Source organism: Oreochromis niloticus, linkage group LG23, assembly GCF_001858045.2.
Source record: "Oreochromis niloticus isolate F11D_XX linkage group LG23, O_niloticus_UMD_NMBU, whole genome shotgun sequence".
Taxonomy (NCBI): Eukaryota; Metazoa; Chordata; class Actinopteri; order Cichliformes; family Cichlidae; genus Oreochromis; species Oreochromis niloticus.
The window spans coordinates 7,385,568-7,403,620 of NC_031986.2; the positions used below are offsets into that span (position 1 = coordinate 7,385,568).

The window sequence follows — 18,053 nt, forward strand, 5'->3', positions numbered from 1 at the left end:
GCTTCCCTTTTTTCCTCACCTGCCCTGTGCTGTGCAATCAGAGCCAAGGGAAAATATTCGCTTTATGCTTGTCAGTACTGACCTACCTGATAAGTGTAGATATATAATTCTTTATTCGTGTAACAGAACGCTTTCCCTCAGCATTCCTGTCAGTCTTTCCTATCACTGGCTACAGCCACAGAGTCTGCAGGTAGCTTGTGAGTGGCCACAATAACTGGTGAGAGCAAAGTTGACAGAGCCATGAGTTGTAACATGATTTTAAATTATCAAAAGGACAGTGGTGTGGGTACAGAGCTTTTTAAGAACCAAAACCAATAATGCATGAGAGTAACTACCTCTTACAAACTGTAGTATTAAGTATTTACACAGAGTAAGTGCCAGGTTAGCACACATTACAGTTAGCTAATTATCCTACGCTGGTTAATGTTAATATATGTAACATGAACAGTAATAGGAACACAATAAATGCAGATACAGTCCACAACTACTGGGTATAAATACGTAGTACTAATCATATATTTATATGCATTTAGTACTAGATGTAACACATTTTACATCTAGCTAAAAAGGCTATCTAACTAGCCTTAGCTTGCTAATCTTTAACCAAAATCTTATTTCACAAGAACATAAATGCAACCCAGGCCAGGTCACAATGTCTTTATTTGTACATCCTTTGCCCCATCATTACAAAGTATTAATATTTTTAAGGAATCCCTGGTTATTCTGTGGTCACTAACATTTGGCTTATCAGTGTTCTTGTTTTTGCCCCTAAGTGGTTTCAACTTTCACTAAGGAGCACCTTTATCAAACATGTTTGAACTGAGATATGAAACCACCTTAAGCACTCCTTTCATCTCAGTGAGACTGAGGAGCTATCTGAAAATTATCTCAATTCATCTGATGCACGGTGGTCCGGCTCTTCAGGGGATTAAGCGTATGTGTGTGTTTCCTGTATAGATCTGTCAACTACAACACAGAGATACTTCCACTCACCGCACCTTCTCCTCTCGCCAACCTCCCTGATGATGAGGTGGCCCCGCTAATGGACACACTGTAAGTAGACGAGGCACTATATTGATCTTTGTGCTGGAAGCTTCTTTTTTTTATGGGTCTCATGGGAAAGTGCTCCTTTGATGATTTCACTGTGTGTGTATAACCTCATGCAGGTGTGAAGGCTCAGGAGTACAACTGACACCCGAGATGATCAGAGCAGAATTCTTGTGTGGAGAAGTTCTCGTCTCCATTAGCAACCTCGACGCAGGAAAGACAACCGTGTAAGTGTAGGGATCGTGAGCATGCAGCAAAGCTAAAAGATTACTCATACATACAGTCTGGAAGAGATTCAAAAGATAGTTTATGGCATGATGAATGGATGTTTACATGAAGGAAGCCCTTCACAAGCAATAAAAGGGATGAATGCTCCTTTGCACACACATAGATATTTTGGAAAAGACAAAACACATGTTTAGTTTGAAGAGGGGAAGTTGTCAGGATATACCAACCATTAAGTTAATGGATTGAATCAGTTCGTGTACCTAAAGTTTGTTCCAGCAAAAGCTTCCTGGGAGCTGGAAAATACTACACAGCGCTTTTTTTTTTTAAAGTGTTGTCATAGCAATGAAACTGATCTTTAATCTATTCAGCTTATAATCACATTAGATGTAATATACTGTAGCAAATATGTTCTTATATCACTGGTCTACGCTGATAGCGCCATTTCTCAAAATTTTATTTAGAGGCCAAAAAATATTTGTCTGGGTTTTCAGGATTTTATGAAAAACATAAACACATAAAATAAAATAATAGATATATATATTTTAAATAGTGATGATTAATGAGGTAATAATGATACTGTTGATACTACTGACTAGGGCCCAACTAATATAGAAATAGGATTAGCCCAGTAGCGATACTGATATTTGATGATCTGAAAATAGCAAATATAAACAAAAGCCAACCTACTAGTGAACAGCTTTCTTTATCATACAATTAAAATGAACAGTAGTGTTTGAGTTGTTTAAACATTACAATATTAAACATTTTAACACCTGTAGATGGACTTTGAAAAAAATCATATTTTGGAAACTTAGCATGTGCTAGGAATCGTATAGGTTTTCTTTTTTGGGTTTCAACAGTTGTAAAAGAAATGTAACAATTTGCTCAGTACCATTTGCCTCAGTCTTATAATGGATTTATTCGTGCTATCTCTCCTTTTGTTAATGTTTTTACAGATCTACTCAGTGCAAAATTGATGTGATATAATTGATAACTGCTCACATTTGAAAAGGCAGCTGATAGGTTTTTGTTTTTTAAGCTTTAATTTAGTTTTTTTCATTTGTTATCGTTTTGAAGATTTTTTCTAAATTGTCATTGAGACACGAGGAACGATACGTGTTGTACTCGCTGCTCTTCTTCCATCTCTAAAGTTAAATTTTTCTGTCCCAGGCAGCAGAGGCAGCATCAGATTGAAGCGACCTACAGGTCTGAGTTTAACCAGATGGGAAAAAGAGTGATGACTAGACTGAAGGAACTTGGAGTCACTGACAGAACTTCTCATTTACCTGAAGAAGACAGTGAAAAGCCGAAGCCTGTGCACACACATCCTATACACTCACATGAGTAAACACCACTGCAAGACTACAGATAAGCATTATACCCATCCTACTCACTCATACAACACTCTCCTTTGTTGGCCCTGACATGTCTTTGAAATAAAACCTGGTTACTTTCCCACCCACTCATAAGCCTCCTTTCTACCCACTCAAAATTACCAGTGAGCTCCCCTACTGCGCTTTTACAAAGCCTGAAAATTTGTTATCCCTCCACCTACTCAGATTCATATATAAGCATGGCTGCATTTTACACACCATTACCTACATTAAATGAAATATGATCATTCTGCATTTTATATTTTAATTCTTTTGTAAAAGTTTATTACAATTAAATCTTATTATGCTATCCAGCAATGTATAATGCTTGATGTTTGACCTCTGACTCTGTGTATTTTCCATGTTCCTGACATTGCTGTAACATGGCATCTTGATTGAGCCTGTACTGATTAGAGTCAGCTATTTGTCTGATGTGTAACCACCTGAAGAAGAGATATTCTTTCTATATTTATTAGGAACATCAGTTCAACATTTATATTTTTGTGCCTCTTAAAGAAAAGATGCTCAGGTCAGTAATTAGTTACCAAAACAGCTGACTGGCTGTGAGCTCACTGGGTTGGAGTCCAGTTCATACGTGTTCTCCGACCCCTAGAGGGAGCTCCAACTCTATGAGTGTTATGATTAGAAGGGGTCTCCACATTTATTTGTCCTTCAGTGAGTATGCTCGCTTGTAACGACTCTGCTGTAGAGAAATACAGTAAAAGTGCAGTATATGAACTTGTTTACAGACATGCAAAAAAAAGGGTCAGATTTTTTTGACATGGGGTTGGATGCAGTGTACTAAAGCCTTTAGCCATGATCCTTCACTGTCAGAATGCATTGAGGTGACAGTGAAGCGTGGTCCTGACTTCGCCTCAGCTTAAAAAGGAGAATTCTACTCAGAGATTAAGTATATTATTATCAGTCGTGTTATTATAGTCCTATTTCACTCTATAGCTTAAACTGAGATATGAGCAGTCTGCCTCAAAAGAAGCCTATAGCCACATATTAAATGCATGTCATTGCTGTCTCAAATGAAATACGTAATAGACAGCATAATAATAGTAACAGGCATGATGATGTGTGTGTCTGCGAGTAGGAAATAAGGAGTTGCGGTACACCAACATATTACAGTTTGTATCAATCTTTCACCCAGCAGTCTGCATCTACCAATTCCACAGAAAATACTTCTACCACGGCGCCTTTTATGGCTCACGCTACACTAAAGCTTTCACCCCGTGAATACAGGTGCTTTTATTCGTGTCGCCATTCCAATTGAAAAATGGGACAAAACACTCAAAGACTCAACAGTGGAAACGGGAACACTTTAGCTTCAGCAAGCTCAATTTGTGCAGTACTCTGTGGCAAGAAAACAGCTTCACCCCACTGACACGTTGGTCACGATGACCCGATCATCCCCTACAATCTCCCAAAGAGGACAGAATCAAAGCAAGAGGTCCTTTCGGGGGTAGAATCTCCCTCTCTCTGTAACTCCATCGATCACAGTTTACAACTCCTAGGACAAATGAGCAAACCTGCAGCAACAGCCTTGTTCTCTGGTTTCTAGAACATTCCCCTTCATTTGTGCATACTTGCAGCTGCCCTTCTTCTTGTGGAGGCTTTTCACCTGACATGTTTCACTGAGTAATTTGCCAACACTTAGGTGAGAAATTGTGCTGGGTTTTTGCCTCAGAGTAGTGGCTCCTCAGAGATACAACATTCTCCCTCAAATTCTTTGACAGGGCAACCCCAGCAGCTTCTGTGAAAAGCTGAACACTGTTGCTTGGAATGGCTTCGAGGACCTGAGCTGTGCAATATTTATTTTACCTCATACTGTACTGTGCAAAAGAATCTCGAGTCACACCTCATTTCTTTGTATTTTTCTTGGAAAAGACGACATGGGTGCAGCAGTTTATTGAAATGTGTGCAAACTCACAGAAGTACAGTCTTCTTCTTTCAGCTGCTCTCACAGCAGGTCATGCGCCTCCATCTTCCTCCTTTACTACATCCATGAACCTCCACCAAGAGCCTCCTCTTTTCCTCCTGCCTGGAAGCTCCATATTCAGCATCCTTTGTCCAGTGTATTCACTATCCCACATGCCCAAGCCATCTCAGCCTTGCCTCCCTAACTTTGTTTTAACCACCCAACATGAACTGTCCCTCTAATATATCATTTCTAATCTAGTCCAACCTGGTCAAATCTCCACACATGCAAAAATAGTTTGTACACGAGCATGAAAGTCTGTATTTGGTATGACCACCTTTATTCTCTTTGTTATTATTTATTCTAACACAGCCTAAACTCAGGTAGGCAAGCTTTCTTGGAATTTCTTTAAGTAGCTGAAGGGCATTCAAAGCTTTTCTTTGGATGTTTCTGCTTTTTGTTCTGTTCTCTGTCATGATGATCACACACTGCTTCAACAGTGTTGACGTTGGGGTCTGGGGAGGCCAGTCCATGACTCATAGTCTTCCATTGTGTGTTTTTCTATCCAGCTATGCTTTTACTGCACTGGCAACGTATTTGGCAAAATTATCATGCTGAAAAATGACATCATTGCTATCAAGCACTTTCCAGATGGTATTGTATGCTGGGTCCTTTGTTGCAATCATAATTCCATCAATTTTGCCAAGAACATCATTGGCTGAAACGCAGCCCCAAATCACGACAGAGCCTCCACTGTGTTTTTGCAGCACTCACTGTTGTACTGCTTACATGAACACTCATACATACTAATGATGACCTGAACCAAACATTTGGCATTTTTTCTTATATTTAGTTAAATCTCTCCCTTAAGATTGGATTCTTGACAGCCACCCGTCGGCTGAGACTACTTCTGAGGAGACTTCAGTGAGTAGTGCATCTCTCGTGTCCTATGTCAGGTCCACCATTTGTCCAATATCCTCAAAATCTAAAAACACCATGCTGAGATATGGCAAGTTTTTGGCCAATACTTCTTTGAGATTACTTTTTTATGCCTGTCAAACTGAGTTATCTTTGGACTTTTTTCAGATTAAAAAGAAAGGGGAACCAATTTTGTGTTTGGCTAGCAAGTGTCGAAAATATCACATAGAACTGCTTCTTTGCTAAGTTGTGCATTATATGTAGACAGGAAAGTGGCTTAATAAACAAAAAAACTTTTGAAAATCGTCAGGTACAAACAACAGGACTGAAAATGAGTAAAAAAGAAGCCAATGAAAAGCCTGAAGAACTACTGCTCAAGACCACTTTAAAAATAAATTACAAGGAAGTCTGTCTCTTTGGAAGTACAATAGAAAGGAATGAGGGGTGACTCAAGACTTTTGCACAGTGCTGTATATAAAGCCCTAACTGAAGTCTGTTTGAATGCAGACTAAAGCTTATTTTATAATTGTTTCTGACTTTGAATGGAAATGACTTCATTCATGTCTGTGTCTTCAACTAGAGAGAACAGGAGGCAGAAGGCAGTGCTAAAAATGTGGCGGATGGTCAGGTCACTTTGTCTGACAGACTGTGAGCCAGAGATAACAAATTAGAAATTTTTTTTTGCTAATGCTATGTCAGCTGTTTGTCTGGCATAAACAACTTTGTTCAGAAGAACTGCCCCGACATCTTCACCGACTATTTCTGAAAATAAACTCAGGGTCCTGCTAATATCACTCCATGTCTTGTCCTTGATGACAGAGAGTTTTAATGGCAGTGGCAGTGGCAAGATGCCCTGAACAATTTTCTGAGTGAAGTCACTGAAAGGTCTGTCTAAATGAAGGGATGTTGTACTTCTACCTCTGTCAAAATTGAGTGCATTTAAGTGGGAGGAACAGCCAAGCTGGCAAAACACAGCATGTCTCTGAGTTGCCCTCTGAAGCGGGCTTCCAATGGAAAAACTAACAACAGGTAATTTGTGGTCATACAGTTACTGCTGCTTTTACATCAGATCAAAACTAGATCAAAACCATTTACCTTTAGTGGTACACAGAGAGCCTGACATTTTATCATATTTGCACATTTTTTTCCCCAAATGACAATTCATTCTTTCTACTGGCTGAATGCTGTTTGATGCTGTTTTTAAAAAAGACATTTTTTAAAAACCATGGTTACCAAATGGTTCATATTTTGGTTCAGTGATTTCATATTTGAATACCAAAAACAAACAATAGACATACATGTAGCAAAAGAGATGCTGAATTCTGTCAAAGTTCTGTAGTAACAAAGATAAAGTTTGATTTTTGAAACAAAATGGATAAAAAGCTGAAAGAATGCAGTTTATTCCAAATGAATATCCAACCACAGATCGAAGCCATCGCTTATTGTGAATATTGTATGTTTTATAGCCAATATTTAGGGCTATCTATTTTCCCAAAAAGCCAGCTTTATGACTTCTCTTAAACACAATTTTGACTAGAAAATGGAGCCAGATTTGGATGACTCCTTGAAAATTGATGGGTTAAGGAATTATTTGCTGTTATTTCTGGGTAGATGTGTAGAGAAATGGAAGATCAAGGAAAGCCAAAGTGGAACCTTAAACTGTGATTGAACTACTTTGACTTTTGTTAAAATTGGTTCTATGCGATCTGAAAAAGAAAAAAGTGCTACAGACTGGGTTCTTTCATTGTATCGATTGGTTGCTCACTTTAAATTGCTGCTCTCATTTTCCAGTCTCCAAACCTGGTGTGAGTTTTCTCATCCCTGGGAACATAAAAAGCAAGAATCTCAGGATCGTAACTTTGAGCCAGAGTGCTGTGTGATTTATAAAAACGCCAATTTGGAGTCTTCCTCGCTTGCACACTTATCATTGTGGTGCGAAAAGCATTTTATTTATTTATTTTTTTTAAATGCCAGACTTGTCATCTCTCTATAGCGAGCAGCTTTTATTCATATTCTTGCGAAAATTTTGAATCATCTCTTAAGTGAGCTATACGGAGCAGCAGTGTTTTCCACGTTTGACGCACTTAATCTCAAATTACTATGTATTGAAGAAATGACAAAAATGTGAATGATGTTCTGCTGTCTCATCAGCAGGCATAATTACCTTTCCTTTAAATGTCATTTATGTACTTTTTGTCGATTGTACGGAAGCTTTATGAGCCTTTTTGTCTTACTCAACAATATCAGAACTTCCACTGCAAAATAAATTACTTTTTTCTTCTGCAGTGGCTCAGTTTTGATTAATGCACATTCTCTACCTTAACAAGAGAGAATTTTCTCTAAATAACCTTTATCACTGACTCACTTGTGTTGGCAGTGTTAATACATTGTGTTTTGAAATGTCACTGGTCTGCAACCCCTGACACAGCCTCAAGCAATGCAAAATTGCTGCTGGATTCTCTGAGTCATCTCTGAGTGGTGTGGTTGCACTGTTTCCACTGCCATCAGTCTTTGCAGTTTGTTAAACAATTACTTCTCACTTTTCAAAGAAGCCACACATAACTTTTAAAGTTACTGCAACCAGAAAGGAGACAGGGTGGATTCTTAAGCATCCATACAGGAAATGATGATGTAGAGTAGAGTTTCAAAGTTTTTTCAACTTTCAGTTGCATAATTGAAGTGGCTGCCAGTTAGATGCAGACAAGCAAACTGCTGCCTGCATGGACGTCCCTGAAGATGCCTGGTCTCTAGGGAACAATCAGGGCTGCGATTGTCTGGTAACCCTTTCCAGGCAAAACCAGTTCTATTTACATTATACATGCTTCCCTTAGGCATAGCATAAATCTTCACTGCAGTTGAGGCCCAGCTCTATCTATGGCACACACCAATTAGTTAAATGATCTCTAATTTCCTGCTTCTACATTCAGATAAAACCGTGTGTGGTGGGGCGTGGTCTGCGGTGCCGTGCAGGGAAGGCGGGTGCACCTGCACAGCATCCTCAATCACGCCTGCCATGTTAAAACACGGGGAATCTGGGTTTGGGGACAGTTGAGAAGTATTGTAAATGATTCCCTGTCTTTTAACATGGCGGGCGTGATTGAGGATGCTGTGCAGATGCGTCCACCTTCCCTGCATGGCACTGCAGACCACGCCCGACCACACCCTGATTACTATACTTGGCCCTAGAAATCTTAGAAACATGGTATCTAACCATATACTCTGGATGGCATTACCTTGACCTAGAGTAACACTGTGAGGAATCTTGGAATCATTTATAACCAGGAAATATGCTATTATGTGTATATTAAACAAACATGTAGGACTGCTTTCTTGTATTTGCACAATATCTCTAAAATTACAAACACCCTATATCACCCTATCCCATGGTGACATTCAATTCAATTTTATTTATACCACGCCAAATCACAACAACAGTCACCTCAAGGCGCTTTATATTCTAAGGTAGATCCTACAATAATACTTAGAGAGAAAAACCCAACAATCATATGGCCGCCTATGAGCAAGCACTTTGGCGACAGTGGGAAGGAAAAACTCCTTTTTAACAGGAAGAAACCTCCGGCAGAACCAGGCTCAGGGAGGGGCGGGGCCATCTGCTGCAACTGGTTGGGATGAGAGAAAGAAGATAGGACAAAAGACATGCTGTGGATATATCAGAGTTCTTTCCTATTATGATGTTTGCAGATGACATTGTGATCTGCGGAGAGAGTACGGATCAGAGCCTAGAGAGATGGAGTTATGCTCTAAAGAGAAGAAGAATGAAAGTTAGTAGATACAAGACAAAGTACAACAGATGGAAAGATGAAGATGCAAAGAGTAGAGGTGGTGAAGATAGACGAGCTTAAACGCCTTTGGTCAACTATCCAAAGCAACAGACAGCGCACAAGAGAGGTGAAAAAGAGACTACAGACAGGGTGGAGACGAGTATCGGGGTGATTTGTGATAGAAACATAGCACCAAGAGTGAAAGAAAAGGTTTACAAGACAAAAGTGAGATCTGCTATGATGTATGGTTTGAAGAGGATGCTACTGACAAAAAGACAGGAGACCAAGCTGGAGGTGACAGAGCTGAGGATGCAAACATTTTCGATGGGAGTGACCAGAATGAAGAGGATTGAAAATGAGCATATCAGGTTGAGATGATTTGGACATGTGCAGAAGAGGAAGAGCAAATATCCTGGACCTCTGATCCTCTGTGGCGACCCCTGAAGGGAGAGGACCAAAGAAGAAGATGCTGATACTGTATTTCAATGTATGTTTTCACATTTCAATGCATCGCTACAAACATTTATCCAGTTTTCTTTAAAATATAAAGAATTGAGGGAGGCTCAAGACTTCTACACAATACTATACTTTTAAGGTGGAATGTTTTCTTACATGAATAGACACTGTGAGTCACCTTTAATATCAATATATCAGTACAGTCCTTCAGTTTCTCCATCATCACATTAGTGACGGCTGGATCTTTTTAAAGATATAATATTACACTTTTTGTCCACGCTCTGAGAAATAAAAATGACAGAGCATGTTTTTGGTGCACTGTTGCAGCAGTACACGGCCATTTTCTCCTCTGCTAAGGAAAATCTTAAGCCTCTTAAAAGACCTCTTCCCCACTCCTAACATTTCTTTACCTTAGAAACTCTAAGATGCTTTATCAGTCGTATCTCTAATGGGAGATTCTTAGAAAATATCATAATTCTAAGGAATTTTTTAGAGTTTCGTCACTAGGATCAGGACTTAGTATTGTGAAGCTTTGTGAATATGGGCCCAGATCTTTAGCTGGCTGAATTTGAGCTCAAACTAGTCAGTGCCGGTAAGTTCCATATCCACAATGGATTTGTCACATTAGCAAATCTTCACCTCTGATAGGGGAATATTTTCCTCTGCTTGCACATTAAAATGCTGCTCGTATCCCAGAGAGAGAGATGGAATAGATCCTCTGGTTATACTTCTAGATGTCCATCCAATGTTTAATTCAAGTCCCTAAAAAAAACGGACTCAATCAAATCAAGCAAGCTTGGGTGGGTCGACCAGTGCAGCTTTAATAAAAGCATTATTTAGAAAGCTGACGGATGGAGTTCATTCTCAGAACCTAAAATTCCAATTTTGAGGCGGAGTTCTTTAGGCTTTGCAAGAAGAGGGCATTTGAAGGAAGATATGATCAAATAGTAAGTGTCCAAATATGAAGAGCAAAAAGCAGATATCACACAGGGATTATCTCTCCGGATTCTCAGAAAAAAGGCTAAACGTAATCTGGGTATATGATTTTGTAACAAGCTCGTGTCAGTTTTTGTTTTTTTGTCAGTGTACTTATGCTCTCACAACTACTCGTGCCTCGTCCACATGTAGGAAAAATGACGCTGCTGTAGTTTTACAGGGGGTACTTTCAACTGTTCCCTTATTTCCCATGGGCTTGCCGCGTGTCACGAGGGGCATCCAGCACAATCTTGTGAATAGGGAAGCAGCTGAAAGTAGCTTTGGTGTAATCAGGGTACAGCAGCTTCTGATTCAGTGTCTCCTCTCAGTCTTGGTTCAGGGCTCTGTAAGCATTCAGAGCATATTTGTCATGCTTACATGTGTCAGATAGTCAAACAATGGTTAATACTGGACACAGATTGCCTGAGTAAATACAAAATGCTTTAAATGATCATTTCATTAATGAAATGATCATTTAATAATTTAAGGGAAAAGAGCTTTCCAAGGTTACCTGGTTTTGTGTGAAAAAGTCTCTCCTTGTGAAATTATGAAGTTGCTGTGATTAACCACAATTTTTGGAAAGCTGAGTTAAATTTCACACCGAGGCTTGATTACTTCCAGGCCTGCTGAATCAAGAAGTCGCTTAAATACACCCGTCTCAACACATCATGCCAAGATCTAAAGAAAGAGCTGAGAAACAAAGTCACTGACATTTATCAGCCTCAAAAGATCAACAAAGCCATTTCTAAAGACTCCAGTGAACTGCAGTGAGAGCCATTATTCACAAATGGAGACAACCGTTTGTGGCAGGCCTACCGAAATTACTCCAAGAGTGCATCAATGACTCATCCAGGAGGTCACATGAGAACCCAGAATAACATCTAAAGAACTGCAGACCTCACTTGTATAAGCCTGGTTCTTATAACATATCTACATATGCACTCAAAGCATTTTATACAACTTGCCTCATTCACCCATTCATTCACTTTTTTCTAGATGCTTTCTATCTAACATTCACATACCTTGACACACCTATGGATGCATCTTGAAAGCATTTTGGTGCTAGTATGTTGCCCAAGGATATTTGGCATGGAGGCTGGAGCAGCCAGGGATCAAATCTCCAACCACCTGAGCTACAGTCAGTTCATTATTCAACAATAAAAAAGACTCTGGGTAAAAATGTAATCCATGGCAGAGTTCCAATATTAAAACCATTGCTGGCCAAAAAGAAACAAAGTCTCACCTCATGTTTGCCAACTTCTTGGTGATCAAGAAGACTTTATGGAAAATTACTGTCTATAGACTATGGAAGCCCGTTTCTGCCACAAAAAAAAAAAAAAAGTATCCATAACTCGAAATTTCGACTTATTAACATGAAATTTGGTGTTACTTTTCTTAAAATTTCGAGTTAGCGCTGCCAATCCGCGTGAATTACATCATTTCCCTGTTACCCAGAAGCTGAAACCCTCAGCTACAAATGCTTCAGCTAAGCTACCAGTATTACAGCCGGTCATGAATGCACAAATTGCTGAGTATTTTCACCGTGGCTTCACAAATGATGGAATCTTTCTGTTATTAGCTGAATCACATGGCATTACTATCAGCAAACGTACTCTCGAAAGTGCCAATTTGTTGCGATCCGGTTTTGAGTGCACGTTCCTCTGCGCCATATCCTTCCGGGTAACAAGAAAATGATGTCATTCACGTAGATTACTGATTGGCAGCGCTATCTCGAAATTTCAAGTTACTCTTTAAAAAAATTTCAAGTTAATAAGTTGAAATTTCAAGTTAATAACTTGAAATTTTGAGAAAAGTAAGTTTTTAAAACTTTTTTATTTATTTATTTATTTTTTATTGGCGGAAGACAAGCTTCCATAATAGACTGATGAGACAAAATCTGAACTTTTTGGAAGGTTTGAGTCTGGTGTAAAATTAGGCAGCATGTAGTAAAAAGAACTTTATACCAACAGTCAACCACAGTGGTGGTAGTGTGATGGTCTGGGCTACTTTGCCACTTCAGGTCATGGATGACTTCCAATAACTGATGTAACCATGAATTCTGCTTCTACCAGAAAATCCTAAAGGAGAATGTCTGAGCATCAGTTTTTCTGCTCGAGAGCACTTGGGTTGTACAGCAGGACAATGAGCCAAAAGACAGCAGCAAGTCCTCCCCTGAATGATGGAAAAATGAAACAAAGAGAAGGGTCGTGACTGGCCTTGTCAAAGTCCAGAATTAAATCAGATGGAGATGCTTTGCCATGACCTTAAATGGGCTGTTCATGCTTGAAAGCCTTCCAGTGTTGCTGGATTAAAACAATTCTGCAAAGACTCATCACAGTTGCTTGATTTAAGTTGTTGCTGCCAAGGGTGGCACAACCAGTTACTATATTTAGGGGACGATCTTACCTCTTACTGTAAAACTTCACAGTTGTGCTTGAAAATACTAACATGATGAAGGTGTAATTGCAGACAGTCATGTCCACTGTGTGGGGCTGCAGTCCCCAGAACTACTTCTGTCACACAGGTGAGACCCATCCCCACTTCTTGAAACATCTATATCACTTTATCTATTCTTCTTCTTTAGTGGGTCTATTTCAGTGTATGAAATTAACATCTTACCCATATCTGGGAGTGCATTTAAAAACTTGGTATATGTGTCAGTTTGACAGGCACTTAATATGACTGGCTACATAAAGAGACACGCTTTCATTTCACATACTGAGGGTTGTGCACTGTAGCATTAAATAGGCCACCAACACAAAACGGGGACCTCATAAATCCCCCTGACATTTCGGCGAAGGGAAACATAAATGTTTCTTTTTGATGTTGGGGGAAAAACAAGCAGGAAAACAACCAGTTTTTGAGGAGGAACGTGCAGACCTCACCTTGCGCTGGAAAAGAAAAAATGTCAAGAACGAACAGAGGTCACTTCAAGTCCAGCAGTATTCAAGGAAGTGGAATTTGTGGTTAATTTTACTCAGTTCATTTAATATTTCTGAGCATTTAACAGTCTGCCTCTCATCCTTGATCCCCGTTGTGAATCTTTATCAAAAATCATTTAACAAAGACATAATTTCAAGCCATTTTTAGCTGAATGTACTCTTCGAGCTGGAGCTGTACAACATGTCGAGGTCAAGACCCAAATCCCCGTTGCTTGTGGGCTGTGGAGCAGCGCCTTGTTTGTTCTCTGTGCATCATACAGTATGTATCTGCACTCCTGCAAAATTGCCGGTTTTTGTAAATATAGCTGGCTGTTATGCCCCTGAGACCGTTAACTGCTTTCACTTGGCAAATACAGCCATTCAAAACTGAGAATACCACAGTTCTAGCATAAACTACTTCAGTAAGAAACTGTGTTTATGCAGTACTTTTGAAAGCAAAGTTTACAAAGTGCTTTTTACCAGATGGTTAAAGTTGACTTAAAATGTCTCGGTTATCTCCAGTTTGCAAGTGGACACTTTGCAGAGCTTTCAAAGCACCGTGATGTCAGCAGAAACTTCTCTGTTCAGACTTCAGTACACAGCCAGTCAAAGGAAAACGGGATCTGCTGTGCAGCTTGTCTAAGATGTCAGTATGAAAGCCTGCAGGGTATTTTCTTTTCTTTAAAAAAATCTAGCTGACCAGTATGAGGATCAGGATTCATTATCCCCGTATATTATAATGTGTTGATCATGAAAACTTGGAGCTGTTCTAAGAAATTCTGATACAATGTATCAAAAGAAATAAAACAAACATGTAAATTCACATGGGAAAAAATTTAATTGTGCAAAAAATCAGACAAAGTCAATAAGGCAAAAAAATAGAAAAGATTACATAAGAGTGAAATGAAATGAACTGAAATGTTGGTTGACTTTGAATCATTTGAGAGCACGGGGTGGAAACACTTGTAAACCTTAATGGAGGAATCGGGGATTAAAGCAGTTGGTTATCAGTTTAACTCATCATGGGGCTAATGGGGTCCAGGTCGCTCTGTCACAGGTTCAGTCCCTGTTTCCACAGATTTATGCAACACTGAACGTTTCCAGGGTGCGTGTAGATGGCACCACAGTAATGGATGTGGCAGGACATGCCTAGGTGTTAGAGTCTGAGGATTTCCCCTTGGATGAGCAGAGTCTGTAAGTGCATCTCATCCAGGTCAGATATGAGTCCACCCAGCTGTTTTTCGCTTCTTACCTCTCTGGCACAGCAAGCTTAGCTCTTTGGGGTCTGAAAAACAGCAAAACCTGATCTTGGTATGAAAAAATAAGTGCCACTGATTCCATGATTGGTATTTGCACGAGTTTTATGCGTCCGGTGTGGAAAGGCTTTTGTTCACAGTGGGGTCACTACATAGTCGATTTGGCTGGTGTTTACACCAGATGGTCTTCCGGTACAACCCTCTTGGGCTATGTCTCCTTTCAAGCTCAAACCTGGAATCTTTTACTTATTAGTCAAACATGTAAACCACTACACTATAAATTACATCCCCTAATAGGAAAAATAAAAACAAAACCCAAAACAACTAATATTTGATCATTTAGTCTCTGTTAGAAAATGGAATATATCCAGATATCTGTCACTTCTTGGGTTCTTTCCAGTATATCAATGGAAACCAGTTTAAATTCTATTTTACTGAGGTTTTGGATCAATGGCCATCTCTCAGCCTCATATTTCTGACAGTGTGTTAAAACACATGTTGGCATCTTCACCTTGTGATAGCTGGGACAGGCTCCAGCCCCTCTCAGCAACCCTGAATCACACACATGGTTAACGTTGGATGGTGTACAACACCAGTCCATAAACACCATGATTTATGCCCTGTATCACTTACTGTTTAGTTTTAGCTTTAGGAAAAGATGACAGATTGGGTTAAAATACAACAAATTCAGAGTGAGATGTTACTGCTGTAAGATATGCATCACAGGACCAGCTCTGACAGACAGCTTATGCTCATCATCATCAGAGTCCTTGCCAGTGTTGATGTGTGCCAACAATGACATCACTGCTGCCGTGGAGTGGTGCTCTTCATTTCAGCTCCTGATTTTTGTAACCTGGCTCTGCAACAGAGCCTGGACTGGAGGCACGGCTGTGGGAGTGTGTCTTCTCCACAGGCATTTTAATGACGGATCACTGTGGGAGCATACTGCTGGCTTTGACTAAACAGCAGTAGCTGATTTCTGGGAATAAGAATGGCCTCGCTGAACTGCCGTGAAGTCTTTATTACAAAAAGACAGCATTTGGTACTTCTTACAAAAACATATTATTTAGTATATAAAATGTTACCTGCTTCCTTTTTGATAAAGCATATAATTAGAGCTGATAAGGTGACCCTGAACCCTCCTTTGGTTACGCTGCAATAGACCTAGGCTGCTTGGGGTTTCCCATGATGCAGCGGTTCTTCTTCACTCACCTCTTTTTACTCTGTATCAGTTATTAATAATGACTACAGCATGTGGTTTTGTCTTGTCTCCATTACCCCCATTGCAGTAGAGGAGCCTGGTTCTCACAGAGGTTTCTTCCTGTTAAAAGGGAGTTCTTCCTTCCCACTGTCACCAAGTTCTTGCTCATAGGCGGTCATGTGAGTGTTGGAACTTTCTCTGTATTATTGTAGGATCTCGTTACCTTACAATATAAAGTACCTTGAGCTGACTGTTGGTGTGATTTGGCGCTATATAACTAAAACTGAATTGAACTGATGTAACTGTTTTAGTCTCATATCAGCTATGAGACAATACGATATCATTCAAGTGCCAGGTATCACACAATTAATGGTTAATAGAATGTAAAGAATATTAATTCAGTTAACAGTAACATTAAATTAAAGTTTATTAGTGACAGTTATTATTAAATGTTACAAGAAGTTAAACAAAAACAATATTATTAATAATAATAGAAATAATCACAGTTTAAGACTGCTTTTCTGAAGGCATGGGGACTAATTAGTTCCAGAGCATTCCTCAAAGGAACAATATCACTGTCATGTTTCTGTAACATCCTTGATAACTATTTTTAATTGGCTTCAGGAGACCTGAACCTGCCATTCTCGGGACAAACCCTGCACCACTGGATGGTTTAATCCTTTCAATAGACCTGGAGGCTGGGAAAAAAGAGGAACACCGCTCTCTCATCACACTGGGCATGAAAGCTCTGCTTTCAGTGCCATTGTGGTGTAAGATAATTAGAAACCCTAAGTGGTCCTAACATCGCTGAAGCTCTTAGAATTAAAGGCAAACCCCAGTAACTGAAGTTGACTGTGTACTCTGTTCCACCATATAACTCGTATACTCAAACGTGCTCAGAATGATGCACAAGAGAATCGCGTCACTTAAGTACTCAGATTGCCCCGCTGAAGAGCCTCGGGAGGAGCGCCACTTTCAGCAGCAGTTACCAATGCATGAGCGCTGTAATGGAAGCTGTTGTTTATGTAAGACACAGACCAACATGAGAGAATCAGAAAGGTGGTTACCAGCTGCTTGTTTACCGCTAATTAGCTTAGTAACCACAGCACAAACACAGTGAAGAAAGCTTTACGGGCTCCGAGCTATCTATCCAATTACTGAGCTAGAAAAGCCCATTGCAGCCAGTGCAATCCCCAGCGAGTGTTTGTTTGCAGCAGTACAACACTTGCTGGGAGAACTTCACTTTTCTTTTTTTTGAGAAACCTTTTTCTTCTCTTTGGTGAGGGCATTCTGTTGAGTCTGGGCTTGCTTTCAGGGAGACCTGGTCAAAACAAGAAGATGAGAGAAAACAGAGGAGTCGGTCGTTTAAGCTTGGCTCTTTTCAAGCTTGTGAAGCAAATGAAGCTGATTCTGAGCTTTGAGAAAAAAATCGTGATTGTACTTACTTTGTGATAGCCCTCCAATTAGAGAACATGAAGCATCTGTCTCGGTCTGTTTGTCCTGGTAGGTCACAACTCATAACTACTTTGGACTTAAATACCACTGCCTGGGGGATACCACACGGAATCCTTTTAATTAACTAAGTGTAACATTCACTCACCTCCGTATTTCACCTCGGTTTGTGTTTCAGACATTTGAACAGCATTTGCATGCGACTGCCTGCATTTTAGTCTCTCTTTTCAGGATGCAGTTAGTCATCTGTGTCGTCCTGTTGTTTGCTATTTTGTCCCGTTCTCTTGTTGCACTACTGGGCAGAGAACAATGCTGCTTCCAAGTACTTACATATGTAGAACCGCTGTATGTAGCTGTGGTATAACAGTGCAAATGTATGCTGTTGCTGCCAGATGTGGCTGCTCCTAACAGCTGCTGAGAGAGTACATGTTGACAAGATTGATTACGTTTCTCAACATAAGCAGATGACTCTCATCAAATTTTCAACCAAAGAAAAATAAAGAGAGACATTTCATCCCAC

General features: G+C 39.8%; 1 protein-coding gene across 1 annotated transcript in view; it reads left to right on the forward strand.

The window, feature by feature from the left end:
• Window positions 1-2,983, forward strand: part of cfap221 (cilia and flagella associated protein 221) — a 34,353-nt gene extending 31,370 nt beyond the window's left edge. Inside the window, exons 23-25 of the mRNA XM_025903241.1 lie at window positions 958-1,053; window positions 1,167-1,274; window positions 2,446-2,983. Coding sequence (XP_025759026.1) covers window positions 958-1,053; window positions 1,167-1,274; window positions 2,446-2,623 — 382 coding nt within the window. The 3' untranslated portion in view covers window positions 2,624-2,983. The remainder of the gene's footprint in view (window positions 1-957; window positions 1,054-1,166; window positions 1,275-2,445) is intronic.
• The last annotated feature ends 15,070 nt before the right edge of the window (window positions 2,984-18,053 follow it).